Source organism: Rana temporaria, chromosome 2 (genome assembly GCF_905171775.1).
Source record: "Rana temporaria chromosome 2, aRanTem1.1, whole genome shotgun sequence".
Taxonomy (NCBI): Eukaryota; Metazoa; Chordata; class Amphibia; order Anura; family Ranidae; genus Rana; species Rana temporaria.
In genome coordinates, this window is record NC_053490.1 from 243,517,446 (window position 1) to 243,539,459 (window position 22,014).

General features: G+C 43.9%; 1 protein-coding gene across 2 annotated transcripts in view; it reads left to right on the forward strand.

Moving 5' to 3' along the window:
- The first annotated feature begins 7,698 nt into the window (after window positions 1-7,698).
- P2RX1 (purinergic receptor P2X 1) overlaps window positions 7,699-22,014 on the forward strand; it is a 93,037-nt gene continuing 78,721 nt past the window's right edge. The window contains exon 1 of one of the 2 annotated variants that reach the window (XM_040336718.1): window positions 7,699-8,047. In XM_040336718.1, coding sequence (XP_040192652.1) covers window positions 7,911-8,047 — 137 coding nt within the window. In that variant the 5' untranslated portion in view covers window positions 7,699-7,910. The remainder of the gene's footprint in view (window positions 8,048-22,014) is intronic. The other variant, XM_040336719.1, reaches the window with a different exon arrangement.

Below are 22,014 nucleotides of genomic sequence, written 5' to 3' on the forward strand. Positions count from 1 at the left end.
TTATACTTACTTGCTCTGTGCAAGGGTTTTTCACAGAGCAGCCCCAATCCTCCTTTTCTGGGGTGCCCTGCCGGCGCTCCTGCCTCCTCCCCTTCATTGGGTGCCCCCATAGCAAGCCGCTTTCCCTGGGGGCACCCATGCTGACGCGCTCCCGAGTCCCGCTGCTGCGTCCACTGACACAGACAGCGGGACTCGGCCCCACACCACTGCTTCCGTGTCACTGGATTTGATTGACAGCATTGGGAACAAATGGCTCCCGCTGCTATCAATCTGTCCAATCAGGACAGACACAGCAGTTGAAGCTGCTGGGCTCATGCACATCGCTGAATAGGATAGGCTTGGGTAAGAAAAGGGGGGCTCTGGGGGGCAGCAAAGAAGGCATTTCACTTTAATGCATAGAATGCATTAAGGTGAAAAACCTTAAGACTTTACAAATCACAGATAGGGAAAGACTTAATTAAAATAGTCAGGAAATGCTTAGCAACCAGACAATAATCACTTTGGTCAGAAGTTAGTAATGTGCAATATATTGTATACAGTGGAACCTTGGTTTACGAATAACACGGTTAACGAGCGTTTTGAAAGACGAGCAAGTTTTTTTTTTTAAATCCTGACTCGGTTTGCGAGTGTTGTCTCTCAAAACTAGCAGGATTCAAGCCTCTGCAGTGTGCAGTACCGCATTTGGCCAGAGGTGCGTGGGCGCCGGTGACATTCGGAATGGTTCGGAGACGTTCGGAAATACTCGAAATCACTCAGAGTGTTTCCAAGGGTTTTCGAGTTCAGCCGAGCTGTCTCTGAGTAATCTCGAGTCTCCCTTTTATTGCATGCACCTCTGGCCACATTTGGTATTGCATGCAATAAAAGTCAATGCAGAACAAATTATCTTCTTTTCCATTGACTTCTATGGGGAAACTTGCTTTGATATGCGAGTGCTTTGGATTACAAGCATTCTCCAGGAATGGATTATGCACATAATCCAAGGTTCCACTGTATAGTGCAGGAATCTGAGCAGTGCTGTGGTCAGGAGTCCGTAATGCTAGAGTGCAGGGGCCTATAATGCGCAGAGTGCTGTGGTCAGGAGTATGTAATGCACAGAGTTCATGGTCAGTGCTAGGTTTAGGAAAACATAAAGCACAGTGTGCAGGGGTAGAAATACATAACACACAGCGTGCATAGGTTAGAAGTATGTAATGCACAAAATTCAGGGATCAGGGGTGTGTAATGTGCTGGGTGTAGGGGTCAGGAATGTGTAATGTGCAGAGTGCAGGGGTCAGGAGTATGTAATGCACAAAATGTAGGGATTGGGGGTGTGTAATACATGATATTTAGGGATCAGGAGTGCGTAATGCATGATATTTAGGGATCAGGAGTGTGTAATGCACCATGTGTAGGGGTCAGGAATGTGCAGAGTTCATGGGTCAGGTACACAAAGAAATAAGAGTGCAGGTGACAGGCGACTGCAAATTTCCCTCTCAAACAATACTCCCCTCTCCATCCCCCAAAGATATTATACTAATCTATGCATTCTCTCCCCCTTCCTAGTAAAATCATTTCCACCCACCCCACCCCCTTCTATACCAAATCCCCCTACTTATCACAATTTACCCTTCTAGCACAAATCCTCTCACCCCCAGCACCAACCCCCCCCCCCCCAGGTCTTTCTCCCCTGAACTTACAAATACAGTGCTGCATTGTAGATGTTTTTCCTCTCAGACCCCCCCCCCCCCCCTCATTTTCTTTCATGCATCAGAGACAAGGAGGAGCCTATGGAAAGTTTCCCTTAGCTCTGGCATGAATTGCTGACAGGCAGCTGGCAGACAGAGAGGCCAGCTGCAGATGTGGGGTACATGCCCTGGGTGCCCCACGCTAGTCATGCCCCTGATTCCTACACTTTCTGCAACTTCATTAGTTCTTATTATTTGTTTTTCTTCATTAGAGTTGGAGCTAAAAGTAAAACTTTATTTTCATTTTGAATAGGGTTGTAACCCCTGTTTTTTTTTTTCTTTTGCCACCTGTGTGCCGTTGGTGAGATTTCCCTTCACTTCCTGTCTCATGTACAAACCAGAAAGTTAGATGAAATCCCCAAAGTTAGGGAAACTAGAATTGTCACCAGGGTTAACAGAACTGGTGTCCCCAGCTGACTATTTCCCCTCTATTGCTGTTCTGGTGACAACCCAACATTTTGGATTTACTTTCGCTTTTGGTGGTAATGGTAAACAGGACAAATAGAGAGTGTGAATATGCCTAATGGGGGCATAGTCAACAATATATTTATTACATAACCATTTGCATATGTGATTTTTTCATATTAAAAGAGATATTAATGTAAAATGTATATATTTTAACAGGCATGCGATTTTTTTAAAGGTGCGAGGCATATGGACATTGGGTCTGAGTCACAGGGGTTTATTTACTAAAGATGGAGAGCCGTGACATACATCAGTGTGGAGCAAGTTGATATGCTTTGTGGATCTATCATATTAGACTGTGGGTTTATTTACTAAAGCTGGAAAGTGCAAAATCAGGCTCACTTCTGCATAGAAACCAACCAGCTTCTAACCTCAGCTTCTTCAATAAAGCTTTGGCAATAAAACCTGGAAGCTGGTTGGTTTCTATGCAGAAGTGAGCCGGATTTTGCACTCTCTACCTTTAGTAAATCAACCCACAGTCTATTATGATAGATCCACAAAGCATATCAACTTGCTCCACACTGATGCCCTTTTGTCATAGGTGTGCGCAGCCTATTGCATTAGGGTGTGCACCCCAAAGAATCAAACTTGAATGCGCGTGTGTACAGTATATATATGTATATATAAATATATAGCAGTAGAGCACTGGATGGTGTAAGTAGGGCAGATGTTGGTGTCAGTGGAGCACTGGATGGTGTAAGTAAGGCAGAGGTTGGTGTAAGTAGTTTATTTTTATAATTTGTAGATATTTTACAATTTTATTATTTTATTATTTTTTACAATATTTTTTATTTATTTTTTTAGGAGCCCCGTTGGGGGCTTTAGTGAAATATCAAGGGTCCAAACAGACCCCTGATGTCCCACTTTTGAGACAGAGAAAGGAACTGAAGACAGAGATTCCCCAGTCCCTTCCACTGTAGCCAAGCAGCATGGGGAAACTGCACAGCACAGGGTGATTAGGGTGTGCCCAGGCACACCCTGTGCGCACGCCTATGCCTTTTGTATGTCATGGCATCCCTAAAGGGACATTTTTAATGGTTAGGCGTCTAACTTGAAGTTATAAAAATCCTGAATTAAGCCGGTCATAGACAGCTAAAATCTCAGCAGTAACCAGGCCAAGATTCGAACCATGTATGGGCAGGGTGATTGTACCCAGCATGCCGGATTTTTCTACATACCGTTACTGCCAGCGCCCCCCGCTGGCAGAATACAATAGCGCAATGGAATCGATTTTCTTTCGTTCCACAAGGCAGCACAGGGGGGTATGGTGGTTGCAACAGTACGGGGACCTCTTAAAGTGGACCTACACCCTTTTAAATAACATCCTCTCTCCTGTGTCCCTCTTAAACATTTGCAGATTTTTTTTGCATTTTAATCTCTTACAGCTGTCATATCTACATCACATATCCCAGAAGGCAGTTTGCAAGATTTCATGCATGCAAAGCCATGCTGTTGGTTTCTACCAAGTCTTTGGGACCTGCGGTTGTCTGAATATGTGTGGGGGGAATCCAGCACATGTGCAGACACACCCTGGGCCTCTGTCAGGTCAAGGGAAACTGGCAGAGACTTGTAATGTGTCTACGCCTTCACCTGATCTCTCTTCAAAATTGTGGAGTGGGAACTGAGCAGTGCAAGGGGAACTTTGCTTTTGACGTTGGCTGAAAGGGACACGTTAGGAATTTTAAATGTAATTTTAGCTAGGTAGGGTGAACTTGCCAACAGAAATACGTACAGTATATATACGTTGCGGTGTGCAAGTGGCTTGCCGGGGTTATGGCTGAAGCTATCAAGCATAACCTTGTTATTTTTTTCTCAGCCAGCGGCTGGCTTTTTCATGAAAGCGGTTCAAGTGGCTCATTAGCCGCTGGATTGCCTTCAGAAACAGCGGGAGGGGTTGCTCGCTGGTGTTTATCGGGCTTGCGGTTTTTATAGGCGCACCTCAGAAACAATTCGATGGTGCGGCTGGCTGGTCACGGAGGTGAACAGAGACAAGATCCTCTCTGATTGCCTCTATGGCTTTGGAGGACTGGTTTGACGCCATGACGTCACTTCTGGTTTAGTAAACACCTTTTTTTATAAAAGATCCCCAATTTTTTACGTTTTTTTACTTTTTGACAGGTAAAAGAAAGATTTAGGGTATTTTTGACCCCAGATCCTTCCATAAAGAGGATCTGTCATCCTTATATCCTAATTTGTATTACAAGGGATGTTTACATTCCTTCTAATAGGAATGAAAGTAATCCTAAAAAAAGTTAAAGGGACAGTGTGAAAAAAAAAAATAGGTATTTGCCCCATCCCTCTGTGCTCATGCGCAGAAATAAACATAAACGTAGGTTACGAATATGTAAACAGTGTTTGCATCACACATGTAAGGTATCACCATGAACATTAAAGCCAGAGCAATATTTCTAGTGCTTGACCCCCTCTGTAACTCTGAACAGGTAACCTGTAAAAAAAAAATGTAAAACATCACCTATAGAGATTTTTATGGTACAATGTTTTTATTGATATATGAAAAGGGAGAAACCAGATAACAAATTCCCATGCAGGGGATATGGACATGAAACATAAGATAGAAGTTCACGTAAAAATACATAATAAAACATATTAGAAGGGTATAGATTATAAACTGACACGACCCGCAAGCCAGGGCCAGGGGTCAGTGCGTTATGCCCGAGCTTTGAGACCCAGGGCCTAAGGTAAACAGGGGGGAGTGGAGCTCTCCACAGAATGGGGAGATGAAAAAAAGGGGGGGCACAATAAAAAAGAAGAAACACACGCACAACAGTGGGGGAAAGGTGTAGAACAGAGCGGCGGGCAAGAGGCCCAGATACTGGACACGTAAGAAAGAGGGACAAATAGGAGGTGGGAAAGAGAAAGAAAGGTCCCCCAGGCTGGAGATGAGTCAAATTAAATTTAGAGTCCTAAACTAGTCAGTTGTAAAGTAGGGAATGCGTAGGACCACCACGGGGCCCACACCTTAAGAAATTTGGCATGGGAGTCGTGGAGGACACTGGACATTTTTTCATTAATCATAAGAGTCGTCAAGGTATTCTTTATTCCGGAAATGAAACAGCCGGCTTTTTCCAGGCCCTTGCTATTGTTTATTTGGCTGCGATAAATAGGTATGTGGCTAGATTCTGCTGGTGAGAGAAAAGGCCTGTGATAGGGCAACATATTAATGCAAATTTGGGGTCCTTGCGGAAGGATATGTGAAATAGGGAGGATAGTAGGCCAAAGACTCTTGACCAGAAACCTACAAGACGGGGGCAAGGCCACCATATGTGCAATTCATCTTCTCGCTGACCATAACCGTCATTGCATGATGGGTTTGACTGGGTAATACTGGCAGGTGTGCTCAAAGGCAGTCATTTGATATGGAAAGGAGCCAAGATGCCAGAGGGAAGTTATCCAGTGTTGCAGCTGAATGTAACGGAAGAGTTTGGCTGGCGGAGCTTCATGGGTCTCTTGGATTGAGGACCCTGTGGGGAAAGCATGGGTACCAAGAAATTGACGAACCAGTGAAAACCCATGGGGAGTCCACCAGGAGAAAATGTGAGGTTGTTCCGAGCCAGGTGGGAATTGCCTGATAATGATGTCTGGAATGCCCAGCCCATCCCGTAACCTACTGGTTCCCCGAAAATAAGACCTACCCCGATAATAAGACCTAGCATGATTCTCAGGGAGGGCTGTAATATAAGCCCTGCCCCAAAAATAAGCCCTAGTAAAATTTGTTATTTTTTTTTTTTACCGTAATCCACCATGCAGAATGATTGCCGGAGGTCTTCCTCTCCTCCTGGCCTTCCCTTCCAGTGCACGGAGCAGAGCGGGGATCCCGGAGCAGATAAGAAGAGCCCAAGGGAGACCAATGCGACCGCCAGGTCAGCGGCAAGAAAGGTATTGCCCACAAAACCATTACAAAGGGAGACACACTGCACCCCACATCGGCACAATTCCTTTAAATTTAATTGAATTCTTTAAAGCGGAGGTTCACCCTAAAACAATTATATACCATTACATCCAGCATACTTCCGACATGTACAGTATGCTGGTATTTTATTTTTTTTCGCTGTACATACCGTCTTATAGTTCTTTTTCACCCGGCTTCCGGGTTCTCACTACCGCCGGGAGTAGGCGTTCCTATGAAAAGGCGTAGAAAAGTGACATGCGGATAAGGCGCGTCACGCGTTCCGAAAATATCCGAACTGGGACTCGGCTCTATACGGCGCCTGCGCAGTCATCTCTACACGGCTCCTAGTCTGTGCGCAGGCGCCATATATCGCCATATAGAGCCGAGTCCCAGTTCGGATATTTTCAGAAAGCGTGACGCGCCTTATCCGCCCGTCAATGATCTACGCCTCTTCATAGGAACGCCTATTCCCCGCGGGAGTGAGAACCCGGAAGCCGGGTGAAAAAGAACTATAAGACGGTACAGCGAAAAAAAAAATACCAGCATACTGTACATGTCGGAAGTATGCTAGATGTAATGGTATATAGATGTTTTTTAGGGTGAACCTCCGCTTTAAGGATGGATTTTAAGAAGCTTTTTAGGTCCTGATCTGACAGGGAGGGGGAGGGGGGAGAAAACAGGGGACACAGGAGATGGATAATTGACACAGCAGAAACACTATGGATTCTATTATGCTTTAAAGGAAAATGATTTTTTTTTTGTGTGTGTTACAACCACTTTAAGATCATTGAACATACCGTAAAAATATAAGACATCCCCCGAAAAAAAGCCCTAGTGTGTTTTAGGTTGCCAAAATTAATATAAGACCCGGGCTTATTTTCGGGGAAACACGGTATTAGCATAGCGAGTAGAGTGGGAAATAGAAAGCAGGGACACGGACAGGAAGAGCCAGAAAAAAGTAAAGAATCTTTGGGAGGAAGGTCATCTTGACTGCGTTAATACGGCCGATCCAGGATAAGGTGGGGAATCACCAAGACGCCACCTATAGAGATTTTTAATTATCGTAGTTTGTCGCCATTCCACCAGCGTGCACAATTTTAAAGCATGACAGGTTAGATATCTCTTTACTCGGCGTAACATCATCTTTCATACGTTACAAAAAAATTGGGTTATTTATTGCATTTTGTATTTAATTCGTTAAAGTGTATTTTTTTCCAAACAAATTGCGTTTGAAAAACCATTGAGCAAAAACCGTGTGATATTAAAAAAAATTGCAACAATTGCTATTTTATTTCCTAGGGTTTCTGCAAAAATATATATACACACACATACATTTATATATATATATATATATATATATATATATATATATATATATATATATATATATATATATATATATATATATATATATATATATATATATAATGTTTGGGGGGTTATAAGTAATTTTCTAGCAAAAAAAAATACTGATTTAAACAAAGTTCCAGAAAAGGCTTGCTTTTGAAATCTAGTTCTGCTAACTAGTAATGATGTCTGCTGCCAGTGTATGTCCTGTATGCAGGATATAGTGGTGCTGGTTACACGCCTCTCTCTGAGCCTCCCCCATCCTTATCAGAAGAGCCATGTGGAATGTGCAGGACACACTGTCACCTCTGGCAGCATCTGCCTCATATACTGTGACTGTGTACAGGAGGAGCAGCATATTACATCCCTGGAGCCCTCCTTCCATGCATGCTGGAGAAGTCTGATCAGTCTGGGCTGCTGGAGCAGACACTGTACTAGGGAACTCCTCTAAACTCTCAGAGATCATGGGGCACAAGGTCAAGAGGGAGATTGCCAACTTTTTCTTTGAGTATGACACCCCTAGGATGGTCCTGGTCCGGGACAAGAAAGTCGGGCTAACATTCAGACTCATCCAGCTTGGAGTCCTAGGTTACATTGTCGGGTAAGCACTCCTGTTCTCAGGACACATAACAGTCCTGATTCTATTGACTGCACATGTTTTGTAAGCTTAGTAACATTGTTAGTGATTTGTAACAACTTCCTATCAATATTTTGTGTCATATCTTAGTTTTATTTATTTGTTGTGAGGACAAAATGTCCCCAAGTTTACATTTTCGTCCTGTGTTTGTTATAAAGTGCATACATCTGTGAAATGTCCTCCTAGTGCAACCTTCCTTTTCTTTACTTACCTCTTCTTTCTCAACTTTCCTTTTCTTTACTTACCTCTCCTTTCTCAACCTTCCTTTTTTTTATAATTACCTCTCCTTTCTCAACCTTCCTTTTCTTTACTTACCTCTCCTTTCTCAACCTTCCTTTTTTTATAATTACCTCTCCTTTCTCAACCTTCCTTTTTTTTTTTTACTTACCTCTCCTTTCTCAACCTTCCTTTTTTTATAATTACCTCTCCTTTCTCAACCTTCCTTTTCTTTACTTACCTCTCCTTTCTCAACCTTCCTTATCTTTACTTACCTCTCCTTTCTCAACCTTCCTTTTTTTTATAATTACCTCTCCTTTCTCAACCTTCCTTTTTTTATAATTACCTCTCCTTTCTCAACCTTCCTTTTTTTTTTTTACTTACCTCTCCTTTCTCAACCTTCCTTTTTTTATAATTACCTCTCCTTTCTCAACCTTCCTTTTCTTTACTTACCTCTCCTTTCTCAACCTTCCTTATCTTTACTTACCTCTCCTTTCTCAACCTTCCTTTTTTTATAATTACCTCTCCTTTCTCAACCTTCCTTTTTTTTTTACTTACCTCTCCTTTCTCAACCGTCTTTCTTTTTTTGTTTACTTACCTCTCCTTTCTCAACCTTTCTAACACACAGGAACCCCATGAAATAACTTTTGGCGCGCAGGGAAAACCCTTTTAATAATGACTATGGGCCAGATTCAGGTACATTGGCGCATATTTCCGCCGGGCGTAGTGTATCTAAGATACACTACGCCGCTGTAACTTACTTTTTTTTCCCCGAATCCTCAAAGAATTTGCACCGTAAGTTACGGCGGCGTAGTGTATCTTTGGCGGCGTAAGAGCGCAGAATTCAAATGGATGTGATGGTGGCGTGTTTTATGTAAATACGCCGTGACCCGACGTAAACAACGTTTTTTTTGAATGAATGAATGAATGACTTGTATAGCGCAACTCATGCGAACTGAATCGCCTCTGGGCGCTTTTTCCAGCCAGAGTCTGCTTGGCTGGTGCGGTCATTTTACCCCGTAGGATCGTGACACGCATTGGGACACACAGTCATACACACAGATATACATATATACTGGGCCAATTTGGACAAGATCCAATTTACCTACCAGCATGTCTTTGGAGTGTGGGAGGAAACCGGAGTACCCGGAGGAAACCCACGCATGCACAGGGAGAACATGCAAACTCCAGGCAGATGGTGTCGTGGTCAGGATTCGAACCAGCGACCCTTTTGCTGCTAGGCGAAAGTGCTACTCACTGCACCACTGTGAACGGCGCATGCGGCGTCCGTGGGGGTATCCCAGTGCGCATGCTCGAAATTAAACCGGAACAAGCTAATGCTTACGACGGTGACGTCATTCTACGCAAATCCCTATTCACGAACGACTTACGCAAAAAATTCAAAATGTGAGACGGGAACGACGGCCATACTTAACATTGAGTACGCCACCATATAGCAGGGGTAACTATACGCCGGAAAAAGCCGAATGCAAACGACGTAAAAAAATGCGCCGGCTGGACGTACGTTCGTGGATCGCCGTAACTAGCTAATTTGCATACTCGACGCGGAATTCGACGGAAACGGCACCTAGCGGCCACCGAAAAAATGCACCTAAGATCCGACGGCGTACTAAGACGTACGCCTGTCGGATCGATCCTAGATGCCGTTGTACGATCACCTGCAGATACAGAACAGGATGGATGTCACTTTTGAGTGTTCGGTATTTTTGTCCACATTTTGACAGTGGACGTTAACAGAATTGTGTTGGATCTATGTTCGTTTACATCAGGTCACCGCCAACCCATTATGTTTTGGTCCAGAAGAAAAGAAAAGTACATAATACGTTTTTTTTTTTCCATACCTCGACCGACTCGGAGTACATCCATCATTTACATCCGCCTATCCCTAGACTAGCATGGAGCTTCCATTCAGGTCTACTTGAAAAAACGATAATCAGACCTGATTGACAAGCCTGTGTGAAAGGACCTCTTAAATTTTTGATCATTTGGAAGAATGCCCCCCTTAAAGTGGTTGTAAACCATTTTGTTTGCCTTTTATCTATAGGTAAGCCTAGAATAAGGCTTATCTATAGATAGTAGAAATATGTCCTAAACGTGCGCCGTTTAGGAGATATTTCACTTGTAGTGCGCCAATGTCATCATCGGCGCATGCGCTGTCAAGAAACGGACCTTCGTGCCGTTTCTTCCCTAGCGTGTGCCGTAACTGACGGCTCTCGCATGCATGCGTGGGAGTGACGTCACGCGGCTCTGGCCAGTCACAGAGCTGGAGTCCACAGCCCTGGAAGGAAGAGGGGCGAAGATGGACGCTTCCTGCACAGGGGACGGTGCGGGCTTCGTTAAGTGTCACATAATGGGCTAGTATGCAATGCATACTTGCCCATTATGCTTTTAATTTGCAGGCTTTGTACGGAGCAACAGAGGAAGTAAAACCCATCGAAGTTATCTGAAGGGACAAATCAGGTCTACCTGAAAAACTGATAAGACCCGATTGAAAAGCCCATGTAAAAGGACCTTTTAAATTTTTGGTAATTTGGAAGAATGCCCCTTTAAGCCGAAAATCAGATGAAAAGTACTGCTTTCAAAGCAGTCATATGATAATCTGATTATTAGTACACAGCTTTCCAGAGCTGATCACGACAGTTGATCTGGAATTATCTGAAGGGACAAACACAAAACTTTTTCTCATATGATACCAGATCGTATGATTTTTGTTTAATCAGCACAGTTTTTGTCCAATAAAATTTAGAAGAGCAAGACCATGCATGCTCGGAAACGAAAGAATGCGTTACAATACAAAACAACACATTACATCACTTCCGAAGTTGTATTCTGTTGTACGAGGAATTTGGTACGTTGAGTAACCTCTTCATTTTCATTATGAGACTAGCATGCAAAAACAAAGAAAAAACAGACAATATTCTCATCATGGGTACGAGGCTTAACAGATCTAAGATCATAGAAATCAGTGGTTACTAATCTGAGAGGCAGAAATTGCTCAGATAACCCCTAGTAACCTCTGGAGGAACCCTGATAGAGAAAGGTCATTTTGGTTGGTCCATCATTGCAAGTTAAAGCGGATGTGCCACGGGAAAAAAATATTAAAAGCCAGCAGCTACAAATACTGCAGCTGCTGACTTTTAATATTAGGACACTTACCTGTCCTGGAGTCCAGCGCCGATCGTAGCAGAGCACGAGCGATCGCTCGTCTCTCTGCTGCTCCCCCCGCCATCCTCGCTCAGGGAACCAGGAAGTGAAGCGCTGCGGCTTCACTGCCCGGTTCCCTACGGCGCATGCGCGAGTCGCGCCGCGCCAGCCGATTGGCTCCCGCTTTGTGCTGGGAGCCGAGTGTTCCCAGCACACAACGGGCGACAGACGGGATGTGACGGAATGCCCGTCTTTTGCCCGTAGCGTCTGGCCGGAAGTGGGTGCAAATACCTGTCTTTAGACAGGTATCTGCACCCCCCTCCCCCCTGAAAGGTGTCAAATGTGACACCGGAGGGGGGGAGGGTTCCGATCAGCGGGACTCCACTTTAGGGTGGAGAACCGCTTTAACAAGGTGGATGGGGCCAAATGCTGCAATATAACATTCAGGCTAGTGTAAAACAATGGTTTGTTTCACGTATTATATGCTTTATGCATTTATGATATATTTCACTTGCATATGTTCCGTTTTAGATTATTATTTGCGCTGCACTTCTTTTTGTTTTAAATTTTATAGTGTAAGACAACGCAAAGATTGCCAAAAACAGAAGTGTGCATTTTGTTGAGCTTATTGCACTGGCAGTTTAGGGGGTCCTTGGCAAGAATGAAAAGCATCCTCTTATGGCAGGGCAATGGCTTAATCTAGCTACACTAGCTATTGTATTCTGATTACTGTTCCTTAAAAAAAAAACGTAAGTATGATGTGTCTCAATGGCTTGTTACTGGGTACACTATATTACCAAAAGTATTGGGACACCTGCCTAAACACTCACAAGAACTTTATCGGCATCCCAGTCTTAGTCTGTAGGGTTCAATATTGAGTTGGCCCACCCTTTGCAGATATAACAGCTTCAACTCTTCTGGGAAGGCTGTCCATAAGGTTTAGGAGTGTGTCTATGAGAAGGTTTGACCATTCTTCCAGAAAACACATTTGTGAGGTCGGGCACTGATGTGGACAAGAAGGCCTGGCTTACATTCTCCGCTCTAATTCATTCCAAAGGTGTTATATTGAGTTGAGGTCAGGACTCTGTGCAGGCCAGTCAAGTTCCTCTACCCCAAACTTGCTCATTCATGTCTTTATGAACCTTGCTTTGTGCTCTGGTCAAAATCATTTGATGGAGGGGGATTATGGTGCGGGTTTGTTTTTCAGGGGTTGGGCTTGGTCCCTTAGTTCCAATGAATGGAACTCTTAAGGCATTAGCATACCAAGACATTGTGGATAATTTCATGCTCCAAACTTTGTGGGAACAGTTTGGGGGACGGCACCTTTCTGTTCCAACATGACTGCACACCAGTGCACAAAGAAGGTCAATAAAGACATGAATGAGCAAGTTTGGGGTGGAGGAACTTGACTGACCTGCACAGAGTCCTGACCTCAACCCGATAGAACACCTTAAATTAGAACAGAGACTGCGGGCCAGGCCTTCTCGTCCAACATCAGTGCCTGACCTTACAATTGCACTTATGGAAGAATGGTTAAACATTCCCATAAACACACTCCTAAACCTTGTGGACAGCCTTCCCAGAAGAGTTGAAGCTATTATAGCTGCAAAGGGTGGGCCAACTCATTATTGAACCCTACGGACTAAGACTGGGATGCCATTAAAGTTCATGTGTGTGTAAAGGCAGGCGTCACAATTCTTTTGTTAATATAGTGTATAATTAATATTAGGAAGGGGGGATGAAGTAAGAAAAATAGCAAGTTGAATTGTTCAGACACTATTCTGTGACTAAGCACTGCTCAGCATGAAATGCGTTAGATTGATTTGAGACAAAATAAATATTCGCAAATTCACATGGGAGATCTTTCATCTGTTTCTTGTATTGTGGAATAATTTCATTGACAATCTAGACAGTCACCTGATAATTTACAAGGGTGTAATGTCAGCTAACCTGGAGCAGTATTTAACCTGGAGCATATATTTAGTACTGTGTATTGTATTTTGACAGCTGGCCCCCACCGCTGTCAAAATACCCAAACAGCGGCTGTACTGGATTGAATGCAGCCACAGCTTGGCTAACAATTTTCTTTAGATCAACGGATTGCAGGATACCAAACGAGCCACCCACAGCTCACATATTCATCACGTTTCTGATGAATTTGCCCCATATATGGCCAGCTTTATTGGTCAGCACAAGTGCCTTGCAGCACTGGGGTCTCAATTCGAATACCAACTAGGACACTGCCTTCATGTAGCTTGCATATTCCTCCTGTGCGTGTGGAGGTTTCCAGACATTCTGCTAGGTAATTCAGCTGGAGTCTAAATTGGCCCTAGTATGTGCATGTATGTATGTATGTATGTATGTATGCAGGGGCGGACTGACAACTCATGGGGCCCCCGGGCAATAGAAGATTATGGGGCCCCTGGGATTACAGATGGTCACCACGCCAGGAGGCAGTGCAGAGGCGGGGCAGCTAAAATCTCGGGATTTTCACATCAAAAGCATGCCGGTTTTGGACATTTCAGGGACAGATGTAAAAAAAACACAGATTTTTACATACTGTCCCTGGTTTTACTGAGCCTGGCAACCCTGATGGGGCCCCTAGTGGTATGGGGCCCTCGGGCAGTGCCCGAGTGACTCAATGGTCAGTCCGCCCCTGTATGTATGTATGTCAATAGGGGCCGTATAAGGGGAATTTAAAAGTACATGTAAAAATCTTAACAGTTAACTTCTCTTATTTGTAGTCCATTAACTATCCTTCTGAAAGAGTTTTATTATATCTGTTTGAGTTGTACAAAAAAAAAAGAAAAATATCAGTTACTCCCGCCAGTAATATAGTATGCTTCTACCTTCCTGTGGACTCTGCCACTAGTGACTATTATCAGTTCGCATTGTTCCCAGTGTGAACTACAGAACAACTTCCCCTATGTTATAAAGTGGAGGAAGTGTGCTGTATTCCTAATAGCCTTCCTGTCCTAGGGTGGTTCTTGGGTTTAGATTTGGTTTAATCACTTTAAGAGCACAATACTTATATATACACACACGTCGGTACATTGAGTGGTTATACAGGGATGATACCTGCAGCTACAGTCATCATCTTGGCATTGCTTTCTTCAGCCAGCAGATAGTTTACTGTATATATAAAAGCCATCTTATTGGCTAATTAGCTGCTGGATTGCTCTTACAGGGGGCAGGAGGAGTTGTTGCAAAACTAGTAACCTAGCATTGCAACTTCAAATTCCACTGGATCCACTTTTCTTTATGCACAAACCATTGAATTTACACAGACAGACTAACATAAAGTGGCTAATTTAATGTAAAAAAAATAACACATTCCAAGTTGTATGCACTTTAGCTATCTGATAAGATTTAAGGGAAGTTTACTGTTTTTTTTGGTTTTTTTAAACCCCCGGAGCAATGGAAGTAGATGACTAATTCTTCTCCAGAAGTATCAGAAGGAAATCTGCTTGGTATTTTTAAACCCCCCTCCCAAGGGAATAGCACATAAATGTTACTAGTAGCAGCATTCCATATGAAGTGAGTACTGTTTCACTTCCCTGCACTTCATCTTTATCTAACCCACCTTTGTTAACACACATCTGCTCTTTTGCACGTACTCCTGCCTGCAAAGGGCTATGGATAAGAGTTATTTTATCTATGTTAGATATATCGTGTCAGTTGTCTTCTACACTAACCACAACGTGCAGGGAAATTTGGTAGACCGTAGTGTGACGAGGTAACCCAATTTTTATGCTCTGCACATATAGGGGTTATTATTTTTAACATAATACAGGATTTATATAGCGGCAACAGTTTATGCAGTGCTTTACAACATAAAGGCAGACAGTACAGTTACAATACAGTAGGAATCAATTTTATAAAGACAAATAGGGCTGTAAACTTTGCAAGGAAATCTTCACTTGGCAAGGGAATTTTCCCTTGACTCAGTGAATGAGGTGAAGCTTTGTTTACTTCTATTATCCAATCACGTGCAAGCAAAAATACTGTATTTTTTTCTGTATGGAAAACACCAGATACAGAAAGGCTTCTTTACAGTAGGAGCTGTGAAAATGTTGAATAAGAACTCAGGAAATAGCTCTGGTCAGCTGGTAATAACAGCAGAGATTGTTGAGCTAGGGCAGGGGTAAGGCAACCTTCTTGAGGTTGAGATCTATCTGGGCAACATGGAGGAAATCAAAGATCCCTAGGGGAGGGGTCGGAACCCTTTAAAATAAAACTATTAAGCCCCCAATAAAAAGACGACATGAAGAACATGAAGTGTGTCACAGTAGTAACCTTTGCCCCCCTTCACATCACCCCCCCCCCCCCACAGCAATATAGTTTTCCCACATTCACATCAGTTCACATCATCCCCCACAGTAGTGTCCTGTACCCTGCCCACCACCACCACAGTAGTGTCCTGTACCCTGCCCACCACCACAGTAGTGTCCTCTGTCCCCATTCACATCATCCCTCACTCAGCAATTTACTCTGCCTCCCACACAGTAGTGTCCCCTGCCCCTCTGCCCCCATATAGTAGTGTCCTTTGCCACCCCATAGCAGTGTAATCTGCACTGCCACCCTCCACCCAGTACTGTGCTGCCTCCCACTCTCGGCTCTGCAGTGAATATGGGAGCAGTAGAGGCTGACCCATTGGCTGCTAGCAGTCGACGGGATGATTGCGATTGACAGCCGACCCCTCATCTATCGAAAATCCGATTGCCTTCTAGTAGATTTAGGAGGGATTTATTTTTTACCTTACTATTTTGCTTTATAGGGTTTTTTCCTACCTCTGGATCAACTGTGGATACAAGGTTCTTTATGTGGAGGGTTTCTATTTATTTATAATTTTATTGGTTGAACTAGATGGTCTAAGGCCCCATACACACGAGAGGATTTATCCGCAGATACGGTCCAGCGGACCGTATCCGCGGATAAATCCTCTCGAGGATTTCAGCAGATTTCTATGCGATGGCGTGTACACACCATCGCATTGAAATCCGCGCTGAAATCCTCTGGCGATGACGTGTCGCGCCGTCGCCGCTATTATGACGCAGCGACGGGCGCGACGCTGTCATATAAGGAATTCCACGCATGCGTCAAATCATTACGACGCGTGCGGGGAATCCCTTTGGACGGATGGATCCGGTGAGTCTGTACAGACGAGCGGATCCATCCGTTGGAATGGATTCCAGCAGATGGATTTGTTGTGCATGTCAGCAAATATCCGATCTGCTGGAATCCATCCCAGAGGAGATTTCTCCGCGGAAACAGATCCGCTGGCGTGTACACACCATAGGATCTATCCGCAGAAACCCATTTGCTGGGATTTATCTGCGGATGGATTCTATCGTGTGTACGGGGCCTTAGTCTTTTCTCAATCTGACTGACTATGTAACTATTTTCTTTGCACTTGATTGAGTAGTCTTTGCAAAGTTATATAAAACATATTTCCCCATGCAGCTACCCAATACAACCAATAACCTGTTTGTAGAACTAGCTAACACGAAAAGGTATACAACATATACCTCAAAGCTAATCTTGATAATAAAAAAATTGTAGCGCTCTACTTCTTGTGATTAAATCAAAAATGTGAATATGCATATATAAGTACAAATATAATAAAGTTTATTGACCCTAAAATAATACTCTAAACATAACTCATGTCAGTTTTTTGTTTTGCCATTGGTGGCCAATTGAGGAGGCAGTACACGGAAGTCAGGGATAAACATATTGCATGATGCCACACCAGAAGCCTAATCACAACTTTGCTTGGCAAGGCTGGCTTGCAGTGCGCGGGGATAAATTGTGTTTCCTGTTGAGAGGCTGGGGTGGAGCCATGCTGAAAGCTCATACCTAAATGCCCAGGTATGGGGGCACGCTCTCTAAAGCTGAGACACAGACCTGAGAGGTAAGCAGACAGTCAGAGAATAAAAAATTACTGCAGATTCATGACAGAAAGGCTTTCATTGTGTACTAATGTGTTGAGCTATGTGATTGGTCACAGTGATCACATGGAACAGACAGGGCCAATCACAGCCCATCCGTACCATGTGATTAAATGTTGTCAATCACTGCTAATCACAAGAGTAAACACTGAATGAATAGTTTTCATTCAGAAAAAATGGTTGCTTATAACTGTATATTCACGGTTATAAGCAATCATAGGGCCAGATTCTTAGGCCCCGTACACACGACCAAACATGTATGCTGAAACTGGTCCGCGGGCCAGTTTCAGAATACATGTTCGGTCGTGTGTAGGCGTGAGCGGGCCGAATTCCAGCAAACATTTGCCCGCCGGGCCTTTTCCCAGCGGGCAAATATTCCTGGACGTGTTTTAAAACCGTCCGCTGGAATCCTGCCCGCTCGGACATGTACAGACCTACCGTACATGTCCGAGCGCCCGCCGTCCCTCGCATGCGTCGAATGACTTTGACGCATGCGTGGAAGCCTTTAAATGGCAGGCCCGCCCACGTCTCCGCGTCATCGCCGCGTCATCGTCGCGGCGACGACGCGGACACGCCCCGCGTATTGTTTACGCGCGGACTTCTGTACGATGGTTAGTACAACCATCGTACAGAAGCCCTCTGGCAGGCATGTACGGTGAAAACGGTCCGACGGATCGGTTTCATCGTACATGTTTGCTCGTGTGTACCGGGCCTTAGAGGAGATACGACGGCGTATCTCTGCGTCCGGCCGGTCGTATCTATGCACCTGATTCTTAGAATCAGTTACACATACATTTTTGTGTTACACCGTCGTATCGTAACTGCATATTTACGCTGGCCGCTAGGTGGCGCTTCCGTCGAATTCCGCGTCGAGTATGCAAATTAGCTAGATACGCAAATTCACGAACGTACGCCCGGCCGATGCAGTACAGTTACGCCGTTTGCGTTAGGCTTTTCCTGGCGTAAAGTTGCCCCTGCTATATGGTGGCGTAAGTGCTGTTAAGTATGGCCGTCGTTCCCGCGACGAAATTTGAAAATTTTACGTTGTTTGTGTAACTCGTCCGTGAATGGGGCTGGAAGTAATTTACGTTCACGTCAAAACCAATACGTCCTTGCGGCGTATTAGGAGCAATGCACACTGGGAGATTTCCACGGACGGCGCATGTGCCATTTGTGAAAAACGTCAATCACGTTGGGTCACAGAAGATTTACATAAAACACGCCCCCTGATCAAAATTTCAATTACATACTGTCAGCAGTCATTGTCCCTGATTGCCACCACACCCATTATATATATATATTTATATTGAGAAAATGTTTGTCACTTCTGGTTTCATAGACCATAGAGTTGATTAAGAAACTTCCGTTCATCCCTCGTCTCTATGCTCAGTTGGTAGAACTGCCGGCTTCCGCCCAGGGCTGGGGGAGAAGGCAGTTGGGTGGGGGTTTTGGGAACAACCTTGCTCCAAGGTGCAGGTCCAGGTGCAGTCATGACCCTGGTAGAACTACGTAAACCAGAGGACGTATGGGTATGTTCATATGCGGCAAAAGGCTAACATACAATCCAGGAGGGCAGTTTCTGCGTTTTAACCCTTTGTTTGAACAGGGTTCAAATCTAATTACAGCTAATAATGAAGAACTAAGCACATCACAGACAGGGTTAATTATGTTAAATGTTACTCTGCAGCCCTCTTCTAAACTTTGCAAAGCAGGGAGAGCATGTAAGGATTTTGAAGGAAGTAAAGGAGCACTTAAAAAGGTAACCGGCAAATTGTATTTATTTTTAATTTTTCAGGTTATGCTATGTTAGTGGGAACATGTAACACATCTAAAGTATAGCAAATAGGTGTGCACACAGGGTGTAATATTTCACCAAATAAAAAAAAATCTCCTTTTTTTTTTTTTTATAATTTAACAAATAAAATTGTAAATGTAGCACTACCCCTGAAGGAGCTGCTGAATTATTTTCGGTGGCATGTTACCTCTATCTTCTCGCCGTCCAGGGTAATAGATGAGAGTTGGAAAAGTTCAATGTCCACACTTTAGTCCCCTTTCACACTTATACGACTTGTCTCACGATTTTGGACTGCAAAATCGTATGACAAGTCATTCTCCATTATTTTCAATGAACACCATTCATACTGGCACGACTTTAAGTTGTGCCTACTTCAAAGTAGTCCTTGCACTACTTTGGTCCGATTTTGATGCCACTTACACAAGCATTCATTGAAATCGCATCCGCGAATCGTGGCAAAATCGTGGTAAAATCGTGCGACTTTGAAGTCGTACACGTGTGAAAGGGGGCTTACACTTCTTTTTCTTAGATTTATTGCCAGAACTTGGTAAGGAAAGAAGAAGAAGAAGTGGTTGAAGGGGTGGAAGGGTAAACAGGTAGATAGGTTCAGGTGCATAATTTCAATCCGGAAACACTCCTGCTTCCAGCAACACAGCTTGCGTCGCCACTCTAGCCAGAGTGGGTTTTGCGCACCCGGATAGGTCCCTCTCACCGGCCTAACAGCCGGAGTGACCTCATGGAACAAAGCACAGTCTCTGCCACAGACCTTCCTTAGAGTGGAGACACTTTCGGTCCAGATTCCCCTAGCACAGGATTCAGCACCCGGATCTCTCCAGATTAACTTCTGTAGAACTCAAGTCGATCACCATCAAGCCTCCCAGTATATGGTGCATCCTTCGATGAAGTTTCCAGGCCTCTCCCGAGATACCAGCCTCTTTCTTGGTCCTCTCCAAGATAGGTCCTTCATCAAGCGTCTTCCTCCCTCCAGGACGGACAGCACAGGATCACCTTGAAAACGTAGACCCAGTCTGACTACTGGGCCTACTTAAACAGATCACAACCCCGGAACAACGTGGTCCCGGAGCCAGGATTGCAGGAGCACCCACCCCCTGGCCAGGAGGGCCACGAGGTGGTGGGACAACGGACCAAGGATCGACGACCCCTGGTCCAGTGGCATCTGTTTCTTAAGTTCCCCTCCCTAGCATGCACAGCGGGACGATCAACCCCCACTGATTGGCTGCCGAGGGGGACACCCAATATTACTCTGACTTAGCTGCTGCCACCCTTGGCCTGGGGTGGTAACAACACCCCAGGCGAACAACGGTGGTCACTCCCAGCACAGCCACGGCTGGAACAGAGCCCAAATGTAGCCAAAATTATATGTGTCTGAGTCAACTAACACTCAGACTCCCTTTTAAATAAGGCCACTACATAAAAATAAAATAAAACTACTAACACCATCCACTATCCTACTGACACCGTCACTGCATATGTGTTTGAGCTTTGGGGTACACACCCTAATGCAATAGGCTGTGCACGTCTATGGTATAGAGTAGGTGTCATCCCAATTTGGCTGTAAAAGTAGAAATACACTTTAGGGTAGAATTTACTACCCTGAAAGATAATGGAACTTACCTCTACACAGTGTATGTACAACAGTTGCTTTTTTGCTGTTCTAAGTTTTATTGGTGAGGATTACTATACAGCTTTCTATAAATTGGGATAAGTCATGTTACAAAAGTCAAGCCTGAAGGAACTTTGTATCTTACAGCTTTGCAAAGAAAAACTTCAGCAGGAAGCTGCCTGCCATCTGCTCTCATTGATGGAAATGCATGTTTCCTTTATAGAAATGTATTGCTTAAAGGCTAGTGACTCAGCTTTACTGGGAACACATAATGTACTGAGCCCTGTAACTGTTTTATTGAAAGGATCACATAATAAGAATGTTATATAAGGAAATAAAGCAAGGATCTTTATTACTGTTTGCCCAGTATTTGAAAGTAGGCCTGAGGTTGCACACCATTTATAGTCACAAAAAGTTTGTTTCCTCCAGAGTGTGTGATAGTTCATCACAAGATTTTCCGGCCAGATCTTATCAGTACTATACTTCTAAATAACATTTCAGCAACTGAGCTAACTGCAATTTAAATGAACGTTTCCTGTGGTTTCAGCTTATACTTTAGACACAAACATTTTCATTAAAAAGGAATGTAAATGTATAGTGAGTCAGTGACTTTGTTCCTGATTTCTTTATTATTGCCAGAACTAAAAAAATAACATAAAAAAAAATATCTATCTATCTGTATATATATATATATATATATATATATATATATATATATATATATATATATATATATATATATATATATATACTGTATAGCCGTTTGGGAATGCTCAGAAAGACACGGAAATACTCCATTCCTGAGCCTTTACAAGGTTTGCCAAGGTCAGCGGAGCTGTCCTCAGGCCTTTCCGACCGTTTCTGAGACTCTCTGGCGCCCCCCCCCCCACCTCTGGCCGCATGCAGTATTGCAGGCCATTGAAGTCAATGCAGAACAAATTATTTTTATTTCCATTCACTTCAATGGGGAAACTCGCTTTGATATGCGAGTACTTTGGATTACGAGCATTCTCCTGGAATGTATTATGCTCGTAATCCGAGGTTCCACTGTACAGCCAAAGCTTGTTGGATCACAGGAGTGCAGTTTGTTCTGCATTCCTGTGACCCGTTTTAAGCAGATAAAGCCCACTGTTGGCTGACGTCACAGAGCTGGTCCAGACTGGGGAAAGATTGTGACCATAGG